At 42.5% G+C, this 15131-nt stretch overlaps 1 protein-coding gene across 1 annotated transcript; it reads right to left on the reverse strand.

Moving 5' to 3' along the window:
* Positions 1–1083: 1083 nt before the first annotated feature.
* NR0B1 (nuclear receptor subfamily 0 group B member 1) lies at positions 1084–5229 on the reverse strand. The gene is made up of 2 exons (XM_077299459.1): positions 4513–5229; positions 1084–2395 (listed from the first exon to the last, which is right to left on the reverse strand). The coding sequence occupies exons 1-2, from the start codon at positions 5114–5116 to the stop codon at positions 2151–2153; spliced, it is 849 nt and encodes a 282-aa protein (XP_077155574.1). The 5' UTR covers positions 5117–5229; the 3' UTR covers positions 1084–2150.
* Between the last annotated feature and the right edge of the window lie 9902 nt (positions 5230–15131).

Here is a 15131-nt window from a genome sequence, read left to right on the forward strand (position 1 = left end):
CGTAACTGTATAGGCGCACTGTGCACGCCGATACAGTTACAGTAGCGTAGCTCCGGGATGGGCTCCCATCGAGCGCGGGGCCCGCGGTGACTGTTCCCCCAGTAGCTATGCTACTGCTTTAAGGTGACATTCTTTGTCATGTAATCAGTGATGTTTCTACTTTTTTCCACCTGGCTTAGGCTGACATAACATGGTAACAGTGGTCCTCTTACTGCCACACATACAAATGCCTCTCAGTGCCCCTTAAATAGTAAAATGCCCCCTGACTTTTGAAAATAAATTGCTATATTATTTTCAAAATCGCAAACCTGTTGCTGGGTTACCCACCTAAGGACTGACTAAGAAACAAAGAAAGCGCAAAATAGGGATTTATCCGATTAAAAAATGAATTTAACAACGAGTGCTCACTTACCTGGTAGTGTTGCAATTGCAACAATCTTTAGGCATATACCAGTTGCTGCAGCTCCAAAGTTGGGCCCTGATCGATTCCCTATAGCCTCTTTGCTGTGGTCTACACCGAGTTTTACAAGTTGCCCAGCAGTGACATCAACATTTTCTGCATTTTAAGGCCACCTCTGACAAAGTAAAGTTTGGGTTCAGTTAGGTTGTGTGTGTGGAGTTTGTCTCACCAGTCCTCTCAGCTGGCAATCATCTCTGTAAATCCCTGCATGATTTCTATAGTCTGCATTTACTTCCAGGCTCAGACCTACTACAAACCCATTGCTGTAAGACAGGCAACAATTCTAAAGACTTTCTGCATAATGTAATAAATCAACATAGACTGCCGTGTTTGCCCTTTTCTATCTCAATGATTTAAAAAAGTTGTAACAAATTTTTGAAATGAAAAAACAATGTTATACAGTATATTCTCTAGTGGTATTGTGTACTGAGTGTAATTGAAATCAATGGTGTCTCTATGCACACGAGCATATACTAAGTCCTGCAATGTTAGAGACATTTTTGCCACTGTTTCTTGTTCTACACCGCATTATTATATGGCATGTGAAAAAATTTCTAAACCAGTCAAACCCTTTAAATGAAGCAAGCATGCGCTATATATAACAAAGCAAACCACAGCATTTTCAAGAATATTTTTATTGCATTAAAAAAATATTGTCTTTGTAAAAACAATAAGTTACATATTTTACAATACTTTAAACCACAATAACAGAATCTAGTTTTTTTTTGCTTTGAAAATAAAAGGTTTTAGAAAGCAATAACGTCCTGAAGAGAGGCTTTTCTGAAGTTGGCACAGAAGGAGAAATCCTATAGATGCTGGTACTATGTACGCTATGGGAAATAAAATGCACTTAAACCAGTATTTCAATAAATGCTGAAGGCTGAGTGGTAGTTTGTAAATGCACATAGGTGTTTCTTACTACATGAGCTATGGAGGATCTGTCAGTTCATCTGTCCATTGGGATATTTTATGGATTCTCCATAAAATTCCAGTTTTGACATTCCTTTTTTATTCCTCATGGAAATTTGGGGAAAAGCTGATAGGCTTGCTTCTTTATAAGAAGTGCAAATGGCTTATCTACTAATATAACAGTGGTCAATTTTAACAAAAATCAAACAAATAATCGAAACCCAAAGGAATTGACACATACGTAGCCCTTACGAGTTTTCTTATCAAACATACCACAGATCATACAGGATGTATTTCTTTCTATTGACTACCATTCATTTGCATTAGTTCCCATCATATGTGGAAATTACAGCTGGTCTTACCTATATAACTTTGGCTCCACAGTCTAATACATCCACATATTTGTACAGTTATAGCCTAAGCAAACAGACCATGTATGACACCAGATATTGCAAATCCAACAGTAATGTGACGCCAATGATAATTCAATTCTGAAGGCAATAATGTTTTGCTATCTTATATAACTTTAGTATATGAATGTAGCATTTTATGACCATTAAGTGCTATATTTGCTTTGCTGTATCTGTGCATCTAAAAACAGAAACCAAGTAGGTCAAGCATACTACTGTACCTTGAAAACTACTGAAAGCCTACTCATGGGCACATATATGATTCCTATAGCCATGTTAAAGGATCAGGTGGGGCCTTTGTGCAACTGGCCCTCTGTCAAGCTTGGATTATGTACATTTCCTATCATATAAAAGTCCGTCGGTGAATACAATTATATTTTTGCACCCAACATTTCCAATAACATGTCGTCCATATTCACCGAGCCAATGATGGGTCTGAAGAACAGTTCAGCAATGGCGTTGGCATTGATGGATCGCAATAAGGACAAAACAATGATTAACTTGGTGAATCTGGAGTGATCCCATCTCTGGATCATCTTCACATGCTCATTTAAGGCTTGGTGGGCTTCCTGTTGTAATCCTTGGATATACCGAGCACAGTGTAGTCCCGGCAAATCTGTGTGCACAAAATAAAGAGAACAGTCAATGATATTATACTCTTAAGCAATGAATATCAGTAAGGAATAATGCTATAAATATTATTCAAGTAATAACCCAGACTGATTAGAATGATGTAACTCCAACTAAAACCAATCAGATGGTTGAGGCTGGGCTCACATCTTGCTCTTTACTGTTGCACAAGTGTTTGTGCTTCAACCAAAACTGCGCCGACGTGTAATTTGCCGCAGATATCATATCGTTAACAGCTATAAGCAGCATCATTGTCAATAGCTGTTTTTCTGTATAAGTGAGCGGCCATTAATGATTAAAGTATTTTTAACTGTACTCTATTAGAAAACAAGCAGCATGTTGGCGCAGGTTTACAACACATTAATCTAACGTAATGGTTGGGAAAACAAAGACACTTCAGCTATATGGACACTAGTGTACTGCTAGAATATCACCAATCCATGTGGGAAATGTTAACTTCCTAAGTAAAGGTACACTTTTTAATTTTACTTTTTCCATGATCTGGGCAACACACCCACTAGACTGATCAAGTGAAGCGCTGGGAAACTTTAAAAACCATGCTTGCATCTGTGAGTTCTCATTATAAGTCAATTAATTGAATATCATGAGAACTTGTAGATTGTGAGCCTTCGCGGGCAGGGTCCTCACTCCTCCTGTACCAGTTATGACTTGTATTGTTTAAGATTATTGTACTTGTTTTTATTATGTATACCCCTCCTCACACGTAAAGCGCCATGGAATAAATGGCGCTATAACAATAAATAATAATAATAATAACTTCTTAACTTGTATGGCAGTAAGACCAGCGTTTCTCAACCTCAGATTCAAAGAACTAAAGTATCCCCAATATCTTACACTGAATACTTAAAAGCATATCATGAGGACAGTACAAGATGTGGGGTTCATTCACGGAGTCACAAGTCTACGATGTAGACCACCCTGTACATTAACAATTCTGGCACTGTAATTTACTCACTACTAACACCATGACTATTTTTCAACAATAAAAGTCACCACCGTATTGATTTTTTTTTATATATAATCTGAGAATGATCATTATTATAATTATTGGTCCTAAAAAGGGCAATGTTACTAATAAGTAGTTATAAGTTATATAAGAAATAAAGTCCAATTTCAACAAGCTATATTTTAAAATGTGTTCATTATTCTTTACTAACCGATTGGTATTAATTAGACGTGTAATACTAAGGAAAACCTCCACCATGACTGTATGAAGAATCCTCATTAATCAACCTCGCCCTACTAATCACTGTACATTCTCATGTGGCGGAGCTGAAAATACGAATTATGTCACTTTTTATTTTGCATCATGGTTATCACTGAGATGAATTAGTTAAATAATAAATAAAACTAATGTTCCCACAGTCCAATGTAAAACTACTGAGAGCGCCGTGGTATCATGGTATGTCATAAGAATAGACTGGTATTGCCAAAGCTAGCACTAATCTAATGTCTTCTGTAATGACTAGCTAATGATGATCACTGGGATTTTTTTTTTTTTTTTGCATATAAAATAAATTAAAGCAGATTGCAGCAACTTATTGTATTTCTTGGGAGAGTTTTTGTTCTTTTTGGGTCTTAGCATGGAAACCTGCCAAAAAACTATTCTCCACTTACAAAATGCTGCACCTTATAAAATGAACATCAAACTTGCGTGAATTGAATCCATATTCTTCTCTTCACTCCCAGCTCTCACATCCAGATCCTGCATTTCCTCAACTTCATCAATGGAATAAACAATGCCCAAGCACAATGCAAACACTGAACCTCACAAACGAACTTCACTAAAGTGTTTCCCAGACCACTGACCAAATAACTAGGAGGATACCGCAGACCTGAGTTTAGTGGCGCATGATGTCATAACGGAACACCTGGTGACATCACTAAGTGCTATCTGCTGTTTCATGTAGTGCTGTAGATAAACCTACTACTTTATGGAAACATTGATAGTTACATATTATATGTCCAAAAGAAACAGCGTAACGACAAAGTATTGATACAACAGCTTAACTATTGATTATCCATGGATATTGATACACTTTTGATATCAGTTTATTCTTGAATGTTGCTAGCCATATTTACCTGGATTGAATAGTACAATCCCTTTGAGATAGGCGTACTCTTTGTTGCTAATCCCCAGGCTCCAGCACTTCTCTAAGAACTCCTTGATCCACCTGATCTCAGTGGCAGTGGGCAGATGCATCACTTTATGCTGCTGCTGGAGACTAGTTCCAAGTGGTAATGAATCTTGCTGTTCCTGGTGCTGTTTCCTCTCTGCTCCTTGTCTGTTAGTCAAAATCCTTTGTAACATGCTGGGCTCAGATGTTTCAACAGTTTCAAAGTCTACCTTGTCCTGTGCAAGTCCCAGCACCAGCAGAGGAGCCCAGCAGCTCCTCACCAACAGTAGCTGGTCAGCTAGGGGTAGCTCCTGGAAGCAGGGCAGGCTCTTCACAAACCTTAGGGTCTTCACTAGCACCGCGGAGGCAGCCTTGCAGGTAACCTGGGGGCATTTAAGACTGACTCTCTTCTGAGCTCCACAGGTGCAGCCTTGTCCATAGCCCCCTATGTGCTCTTCCTTCCTGCCTTTGTGCAATTCTTTGTGCTCTTCATTCTTCAGGATATTGTATAAGATACTGCTGTGCCTCCTGTTATCCACAGAACAGTGACATTTATCTAAACAAGCCATGGAGAAATGCAGAGACGTGCAATCTGACAGCTCCCTGGCTGCATCAGTTGCTCTTGCTTGTGCTGTTCTGCCTTTAACTGAAACCAGACAGATAGTATGCAGATCCTCCTGTGCCTGCCCCTCAGGTTATATTTATACCTTTGTTTCCAGTCAGACAATATCTGCAGTTCAAAAGGGGCAGACTCTCATTATTGGCTGAAAAAGAGAGAGATAGAAGGGAAAAACTCACACCTCCTTCATTGTATTTCACATTTTTGGCCACTAGAGGGAACATTAGAGTCAATCTGAGGGACCGATCTTACGTTTTGCTGTGTACACTTCCTCCTTATCCTTTCATACAGCTCAGAAATGACAGCACACTGCATGAGACAGTGCTGAATGGAAATATTATGCACTCATGCAATGCTAGTCTTTCAAAAATATGATAAATTCTAATTACAAATAATTCCTCTTTGATTATAGCACATTCTGCAAACGTATCATTAGATTATTAAAGCGTTGATTGTGACTTGCAGGATCGCTACTTCCAACAGGTGGCGCTATAGAGTTCAAGTCCTCTTTTTCTCTGAAGAGGCAATTTGCATATTAGATTATAATTAGATACAGTTTCTAACAAAGATAATCTCATTTCCAGCATTTACATTAGGGTTAAGCAAAGTGAATTTACATAAAATATATTATTTTTATAATGAATGGAAAGCAACTAACACAAGTAGGATTAGAACATTGTAAGACCACGCAGATACATTTGGTCACCCATTATGTGGCCCGAAAATCATTTTTAAATTTAAGGGAGTTATTTGCTTTTTACTGACATCTCTGAAATGTCATACACTGACATGTAATGGCATGTAAAATCTTAAATCTGATCATTAATTTCCATGTGGCTCACATAGAAGTTGCTCCAAACCCTACTACCGTCCTTCTTTGACTAAAAATCTCCATTGTCTCGTGTATAAACCGACCACTGCATTCATTTCCAAGATGTTATGTGATTAACCCACTTGCTTGCCTTCATGGATGCATCAGCTCCTAGTGAAATCTTCAGGCCACAGTATCTTCCTACCGCAGGCTGGTGAGGTTTGGGTTGTATACAGTAGAGTGAATCACTTTCTCATTCCGGAGAAGTTGAAATTAATCTGAAAGGGTCAGTAGTCAGGCAAATATTTAGCAATATATATATATATATACACACAGTACAGTACAGTACAGACCAAAAGTTTGGACACACCTCATTAAAGATTTTTCTGTATTTTCATGACTATGAAAATTGTACATTCACACTGAAGGCATCAAAACTATGAATTAACACATGTGGAATTATATACTTAACAAAAAAAGTTTCACGAGGATACTGGCTACAACTGATTACCTGGCCCCTGCAATATCCCTCAGGCTAGGGAAACCCTGTCTGTCCCTCTCCCAGAGTTTACACTGAAGGTGTGCATGTCTGGGCCGCCAGGCCTGACCCTGATTCCTGCTTCAGAACTAAGCTGAAACCTCTACCCACCACCCAGTGATAAGACCTCACACCAACCCCTATAGAAAGCACAGACAGGGAAAACTAAAAACGCAACACGCGGCATACACACTAAGGAAGACACTATAATGTGCACAGGGCAAAACAAAACACAAATATAGGAAGGAGAAATATGACAAAGGATAATACACCACTAGATACGATATTTCCTCTCCAAGACCACCACTCCGAACTGAGATCACCAGGCACAAGACACAAGTTATAATCGTCGACGCCCAAAGCCCAGCAAAACTATTTAAAGGCAGTGGGCGTGACTAAGTCTCCAACCCGAGTACCAGCCACATTAACCCCGGAAAATCTGGATCAATCTAGCCGGCGCCACAGAGCATATAGTGGATGAATGAGGAATTACCGCTGTCTGTCGGACTCCCTAGTGTGAACAGCGTCCGACATGACAGTACCCCGCCTTCTATGAGGGACCCCAGGGACCTCACGACTTATAGGACCCAGCTTGTCCGGATGGCGGCAGTGAAACATACTGACCAGACGGTCCGCATGTATATCCGAGGCTGGTACCCAAGACCTCTCCTCTGGCCCATAACCACGCCAGTGTACCAGGTACTGTTACGTGCGGCGCACCACTCGAGAGTCAACCACCTTGGAGACTTCTAACTCCAAACTGCCATCCACCAAGACTGGAGGAGGCATGGGCACTGCATCCACAGAACCCACCACCTTTTTTAATAACGATCTGTGGAACACATTGTGAATCTTATACACCGTAGGGAGCTCCAATCGGTAGGCAACCGGGTTAATGATGGCAGCAACCCTAAACGGACCAATAAACCTAGGACTCAACTTAAGGGATGGTATTTTGAGTCTTATGTTTTTTGTGGACAACCACACTCAGTCACCCACACTCAGGTCCGGACCTGGCACACGTCTATTGTCAGCCACACGTTTGTACCTTGCACCCACGCTCAACAGACGCTGTTTCACTTTCCTCCAGACGGAAGACAGTTGTGCTCCTAACAGGTCCTCCTCCGGGACGCCGGAAGAGCCCCCCTGACTCAAAGTACAAAATTGAGGATGATGCCTGTAAACACAAAAGAACGGAGACTCCCCAGAAGATCTCTGACGGTGATTATTTATGGCAAACTCAGCCATAGGAAGGAACGTCGACCACTCCTCCTGGTTGTCAGAAACAAAACAGCGTAAGTACTGCTCCAAATTTTGGTTCATACACTCGGTCTGACCATTTGACTGAGGATGAAACGCCGAAGAATGCGACAACTTGATCCCCAGCCGTGAGCAAAAAAGCTTTCCAAAATTTTGCCACAAACTGAGTACCCCTATCAGACACGATGTCAGATGGGACCCCGTGAAGTCTGACCACCTCCTGCACAATTACCTGAGCCAGAGTCTTAGCATTAGGCAACGAAGGCAAAGACACAAAGTGCGACATTTTTGAGATCCGATCAACAATCACCAAGATGACCGTGTTCCCAGCTGAGGAGGGCAAGTCTGTGATAAAATCCATGGAGATCTCCGTCCATGGCCTACTGCGTACCTCGAGAGGAAGTAGTGTGCCAGCAGGACGGGAGCAGGGCGTCTTAGCCCTAGCGCACGTGGTGCATGCTGACACGTATGAGACCATGTCCTGTCTGATTTTTGGCCACCAAAACTGACGAGACACCAACTCCAAAGTACCCCTAACCCCTGGGTGGCCAGCCAGGACAGCATCATGATGTTCTGCCAACACCTTTAGGCGAAGATGGAGCGGTACAAACGATTTGTTAATGGGAAGCTCAGGTGGTACCTCCTCCTGAGCCTCGGCAATCTCAGCCTCTACCTCGGTTATGAGAGTCGAGACCACTACACCCTTTTGGAGGATGGGTACCGATTTTTCCCGAGGTTCTTCCCCCGGAAAACACCTGGATAAAGCATCCGCCTTAGTGTTTTTAGACCCAGGTCGGTAAGTGACAAAAAAGTTGAACCACGTGAAAAACAATGCCCAGCGAGCCTGCCTGGGGGACAGACGCTTGGCTGACTGCAAATACAGCAGATTCTTATGGTCGGTAATAACAGTAACCTGGTGAACCGACCCCTCCAAAAAGTGTTGCCATTCCTCAAAAGCCAACTTGATAGCCAACAACTCCCTGTTGCCGATATCGTAGTTATTTTCGGCGGGCGACAGTTTCTTGGAGAAATAGTCTCATGGACGCAAGTCGCTCAAGGATGAGCCTTGAGACAGCACCGCCCCCACTCCAACCTCAGATGCATCGACTTCCACGGTAAATGGTTTCGATACATCCGGTTGCACCAGAATGGGAGCAGAAGCAAACTGTTTTTCAGAAACTTGAATGCGCGCAGAGCAGCCTCAAACCAGGCGGAGAAATCGGTACCTTTTTTTTGTCATGTCAGTGAGCGGTTTAGCAATGATAGAAAATTTTTAATAAACTTTCTATAATAGTTAGAAAACCCCAGGAACCGCTGGAGCGCTTTTAGGTTATCAAGCCATTCCCAACGCAGCACCGCTTGCACCTTAGCGGCGTCCATTTTAAACCCTGAAGTGGACACAATATAACCCAAGAAAGGCAACTCTTGAACCGAAAATACACATTTCTCCAGTTTAGCATAGAGCTTATTCTCTCTGAGCAGCTGTAACACCTGCCTAACATACTCTAAATGAGTATCACGGTCACATGAATAGATGAGAATGTCATCAAGGTACACAATAACGAATTTTCCCATGACATGAGAGAACACATCGTTTATGAAATGCTGAAAAACAGCAGGTGCGTTTGTCAAACCAAATGGCATCACCAGATTTTCAAAATGACCCTCAGGAGTATTAAAAGCCATTTTCCACTCATCCCCTTGACGGACCCTTATGAGGTTGAATGCCCCCCTGAGGTCAAGCTTAGAGAACCACCTAGCACCAGCCACCTGATTGAACAGATCAGGTACCAGCGGCATAGGGTATGGGTCACGAACCGTAATCTGGTTCAACTCCCTGAAATCCAGACACGGGCATAATCCGCCATCTTACTTCTTAACGAAGAAAAACCCCGCTGCCACAGGTGAGGATGAAGGCCTGATGTGCCCTTTGCTCAGACTCTCAGCGATGTAGTCTTTTAAAGCTTGCCTCTCAGGACCAGAGATGTTAAACATCCTAGCTTTCGGCAATTTGGCCCCTGGTTTTAGCCTAATAGCGCAGTCATAGGGACGATGTGGTGGCAATTCTGAACAACCCTTCTCAGAAAACACATCTGCGAAATCCAGCAGAGACTCAGGAATACTAGGAGTCACAGCGGACACACACGTGGCCAGGCAATTCTCCTGGCAGAATCCGCTCCACTGGATGATGTCCTGAATTTTCCAGTCAATCACCGGGTTGTGCATAGCCAACCATGGAAAGCCCAGAACCATTTGAGCAGGAAGATTACTGAGCAACTTACATGTAACTTGCTCCGCATGTAGGACCCCAATGTGGAGTTTAACTTCAGCCACAAACTCAGTAATCTCCCCCTGTGGGAGAGGAGCGCATTGATGGTGACCACCCGGATAGGATGAGGCAGTTTTTCGATCCTGAAACCGGCTGTGCGTGCAAACTCCTCATCAATGAGATTAGTGGCAGAACCACTATCCACAAACACAGTGATAGGCAGCTCTCTGCCAGCGACCATAACTTTGGCAGGGAGCATGCATTGAGAAACCACAAGGGAGGATATGCATAAGCTCAGATTGGCCTCATCCACACCCTCTGAGCTTAGTAATTTTTCCGCTGATGGGCTTTTCTTAGATAGCAGTGGACAAGTATTAACATAATGACCAGTTTTATCACAGCAAAAAACAGGCTCTCTGCTTCCTGAGCAAAGGGGCATGATGCTTCACATGTGACACCCCTGCGATTTGCATAGACTCCGTGGGCTCACCTGCAGCAACCTCATGTGTAAATATGCTCTCTCCCATAGGCGGCGTCTATTGCACCCCCTGACGCAGACGGCGATCAATGCGGATAACAAGACTCATAGCGGATTCTAGAGAAGCAGGAGTCTCATACATCAGAAGGGCTTTTTTAACCCTGAAAAACCCCATGAACAAACTGACTCCACAGCACGGGATCATTCCACTATGTGTCTGCTGCCCAGCGGTGAAATTCAGAACAGTAATCCTCTGCCATACGCTCCCCCTGACGGATAGCGCAAAGTTTAGATTCTGCTAGACCCATTATGTCAGGATCCTCATAAATGAGTCCAAGAGCAGAAAAAAAACTCTCCACTGAGTTATATGCAGCAGAATCAGATGGTAAAGAAAACGCCCATGCTTGAGGGTCCCCGTTCAGTAGTGACAACACCAGGCCCACACGCTGAGCCTCACTACCTGAGGAGATCGTGCGCATACGAAAATATAGTTTACAAGCCTCACGAAAAGTAACAAATTTACTGCGTTCCCCACTAAACATTTCAGGTAAAGGAAACTTTGGCTCAGCAACTCTGCCTGCAGATTCAGCTTGCACATTAGATACTACTAGACCCTGTTGCTGAACTGCCCCCTTCAGCTCAGTGACCTGTAGGGACAGCGCCTCCAACTGGCGGGTTATGGAAGTCATGGGATCCATGGAATACAAAAAATATTGGCCGATTATAATGTCACAAGGATACTGGGTAGACTACAACTGATTACCCGGGCCCCTGCATTATCCCTCAGGCTAGGGAAACCCTGTCTGTCCCTCTCCCAGAGTTTACACTGAAGGTGTGCATGTCTGGGCCGCCAGGCCTCTCCCTGATTCCTGCTTCAGAACTAAGCTGAAACCTTCACCCACCCCCCAGTGATAAGACCTCACACCAACCCCTACAGAAAGCACAGACAGGGAAAACTAAAAACGCAACACACCGCATACACACTAAGGAAGACACTATAATGTGCACAGGGCAAAACAAAACACAAATATAGGAAGGAGAAATATGACAAAGGATAATACACCACCAGATACGATATTTCCTCTCCAAGACCACCACTCCGAACCGAGATCACCAGGCACAAGACACAAGCTATAATCGGCGACGCCCAAAGCCCAGCAAAACTATTAAAAGGCAGTGGGCGTGACTAAGCCTCCAACCCGAGTACCAGCCAGATTAACCCCAGAAAATCTGGATCAATCTAGCCAGCGCCACTGAGCATATAGTGGATGAATGAGGAACTACCGCTGTCTGTCGGACTCCCTAGTGTGAACAGCGTCCGACATGACAAAAAGTGTGAAACAACTGAAAATATGTCTTATATTCTAGGTTCTTCAAAGTAGCCACCTTTTGCTTTGATGACTGCTTTGCACACTCTTGGAATTCTCTTAATGAGCTTCACCGGGAATGGTCTTCCAACAATCTTGAAGGAGTTCCCAGAGATGCTTAGCACTTGTTGGCCCTTTTGCCTTCACTCTGCGGTCCAGTTCACCCCAAATCATCTCGATTGGGTTCAGGTCTGGTGACTGTGGAGGCCAGGTCATCTGGCGTAGCACCCCATCACTCTCCTTCTTGGTCAAATAGCCCTTACACAGCCTGGAGGTGTGTTTGGGGTCATTGTTCTGTTGAAAAATAAATGATGGTCCAACTAAACGCAAACCGGATGGAATAGCATGCCGCTGCAAGATGCTGTGGTAGCCATGCTGATTCAGTATGCCTTCAATTTTGAATAAATCCACAACAGTGTCACCAGCAAAGCACCCCCACACCATCACACCTCCTCCTCCATGCTTCACGGTGGGAACCAGGCAGGTAGAGTCCATCCGTTCACCTTTTCTGCATCGCACAAAGACACAGTGGTTGGAACCAAAGATCTCAAATTTGGACTTATCAGACCAAAGCACAGATTTCCACTGGTCTAGTGTCCATTCCTTGTGTTCTTTAGCCCAAACGAGTCTCTTCTGCTTGTTGCCTGTCCTTTGCAGTGGTTTCCTAGCAGCTATTTTACCATGAAGGCCTGCTGCACAAAGTCTCCTCTTAACAGGGGTGCGCAGCAACGGGATGTGATGACCCTTAAAGGTATATTGCTTTCATATTTTATTCCCCATATCCTCTTTCTTTTTAGTATGTTCACTTTTTGCACTTAGCACTGAATGGATTATTGTAATTTTTTTGAATAATTTTATGATTAAGCACATATTTTATCCCATTTTTGGCACTGGCACTTTGATATAACCATTACATATGTTATAATTAATGGAGATATGGTATTGGTTTCATTTATAGTTTTGGCACATGTTTTTTTTTTCTTTTTTTCACTTGAGGAATATGTGTAATATAAGTGGGTCTGCCTGCCTTAATTAAAAGAGATATAAAAACAAAATCTTTATACAATCTATTATTATTATTAGTATTATTATTATTATTATTATTAATTTCTGTCCCAATATGCATACATAGTTTTTACTATTTTATATTTAATGTTTGTATATTTCTGCCACCTTTTTATTTAATAAAGGCATATGATTAATTATTCTCTGTCTGGTGACCCCTGTAATTCATGGTTTGTGGTTGTGTGGTTAGTCTTAACAGTTGTTGTAGAGATGTGTCTGCTGCTAGAACTCTGTGTGGCATTGACCTGGCCTCTAATCTGAGCTGCAGTTAACCTGGGATTTCTAAGGCTGGTCACTCGGATAAACTTATCCTCAGAAGCAGAAGTGACTCTTAGTCTTCCTTTCCTGGGGCGGTCCTCATGTGAGCCAGTTTCTTTGTAGCGCTTGATGGTTTTTGCCACTGCACTTGGGGACACTTTCAAAGTTTTCTCAATTTTTTGGACTGACTGACTGACCTTCATTTCTTAAAGTAATCATAGCCACTCGTTTTCCTTTACTTAGCTGCTTTTTTTCTTGCCATAATACAAATTCTAACAGTCTGTTCAGTAAGACTATCAGCTGTGTATCCACCAGACTTCTACTCAACACAATTGATGGTCCCAACCCCATTTATAAGGCAAGAAATTCCACTTATTAAACCTGACAGGGCACACCTGTGAAGTGAAAATCATTTCCGGTGACTGACTACCTCTTGAAGCTCATCAAGAGAATGCCAAGAGTGTGCAAAGAAGTTATCAATGCAAAAGGTGGCTACTTTGAAGAACCTAGAATATGACCTAATTTCAGTTGTTTCACACTTTTTTGTTAAGTATATAATTCCACATGTGTTAATTCATAGTTTTGATGCCTTCAGTGTGAATGTACAATTTTCATAGTCATGAAAATACAGAAAAATCTTTAAATCAGAAGGTGTGTCCAAACTTTTGGTCTGTACTGTATATATACAAATACAGTGGGTTTGGGAAGTATTCAGAACCCTTCAAATTTGTCATGCTTTGTTTCATTGCAGCCATTTTTTAAATTCAAAAAAGTTTAATTTTTTCTCATTATTGTACACTCTGCACCCCATCTTGACTGAAAAAAACAGAAGCAACACCAAAAATAATGCTTTACAAAAGTGATCATTAAACAAATAAACTTTATTGTTAACAATGAGTAAAATATAAACCTACAAAGATTTATAAAAGAATAAAAAACTAATGGGGAGTAACAAAGTACAGGAAAATTGGTGGGTATGGCTAAATATGGCAAAAAAATATATAATCCATAATTAAGGGGGGTACTATACAAATATTAGAAAATGCTCATATAGATACATACAATCAAAATGACTGTGCATACAAATGCTATCAAAGTCCTGGGGACGAAGCTTTCCAGAGAGAAACGCTCGTCAGGTCTGGTGGGTCCTTGGCTTGTGGCTTCTATTAGGCAAACACTGTTTATACATATTTTTTTTTTTATCCAAAGTATATAGACCAACAATTGCATATGGCGTACTACCAAAAATCACAGATACCCAATAAGAAAGGTGAGTACCAACCAAACATAAAATATAAAATATTTTATTGATAATGCTTAAAAACAAAATAGTAAAGGGTTTACATAGTATAAGAAAAATGGGGACAAGGCAGAGTAGCCCCAAAGCAATCCATATAGAGATTAATTAATCAAATACAATCACATAAAAGGGAATCATACCCAGTAAGTGAAAAAAAAATATAATATATACATACACCAGCAGGGGTCAGTGTGGCTCCTAGAAAAAACGTGTAGGTCAGTAATCCCAAAATGGTTTAACCCCTTCCTGACATCTGACGTACTATCCCGTCGAGGTGGGGTGGGCCCGTATGACCACCGACGGGATAGTACGTCATAGCCGATCGGCCACGCTCACGGGGGGAGCGCGGCCGATCGCGGCCGGGTGTCAGCTGCATATCGCAGCTGACATCCGGCACTATGTGCCAGGAGCAGTCACGGACCGCCCCCGGCACATTAACCCCCGGCACACCGCGATCAAACATGATCGCGGTGTACCGGCGGTATAGGGAAGCATCGCGCAGGGAGGGGGCTCCCTGCGGGCTTCCCTGAGACCCCTGGAGCAACGCGATGTGATCGCGTTGCTCCGAGGGTCTCCTACCTCCCTCCTCGCCGCAGGTCCCGGATCCAAGATGGCCGCG

Source organism: Ranitomeya variabilis, chromosome 3 (assembly GCF_051348905.1).
Source record: "Ranitomeya variabilis isolate aRanVar5 chromosome 3, aRanVar5.hap1, whole genome shotgun sequence".
In the NCBI taxonomy this organism is placed as follows: Eukaryota; Metazoa; Chordata; class Amphibia; order Anura; family Dendrobatidae; genus Ranitomeya; species Ranitomeya variabilis.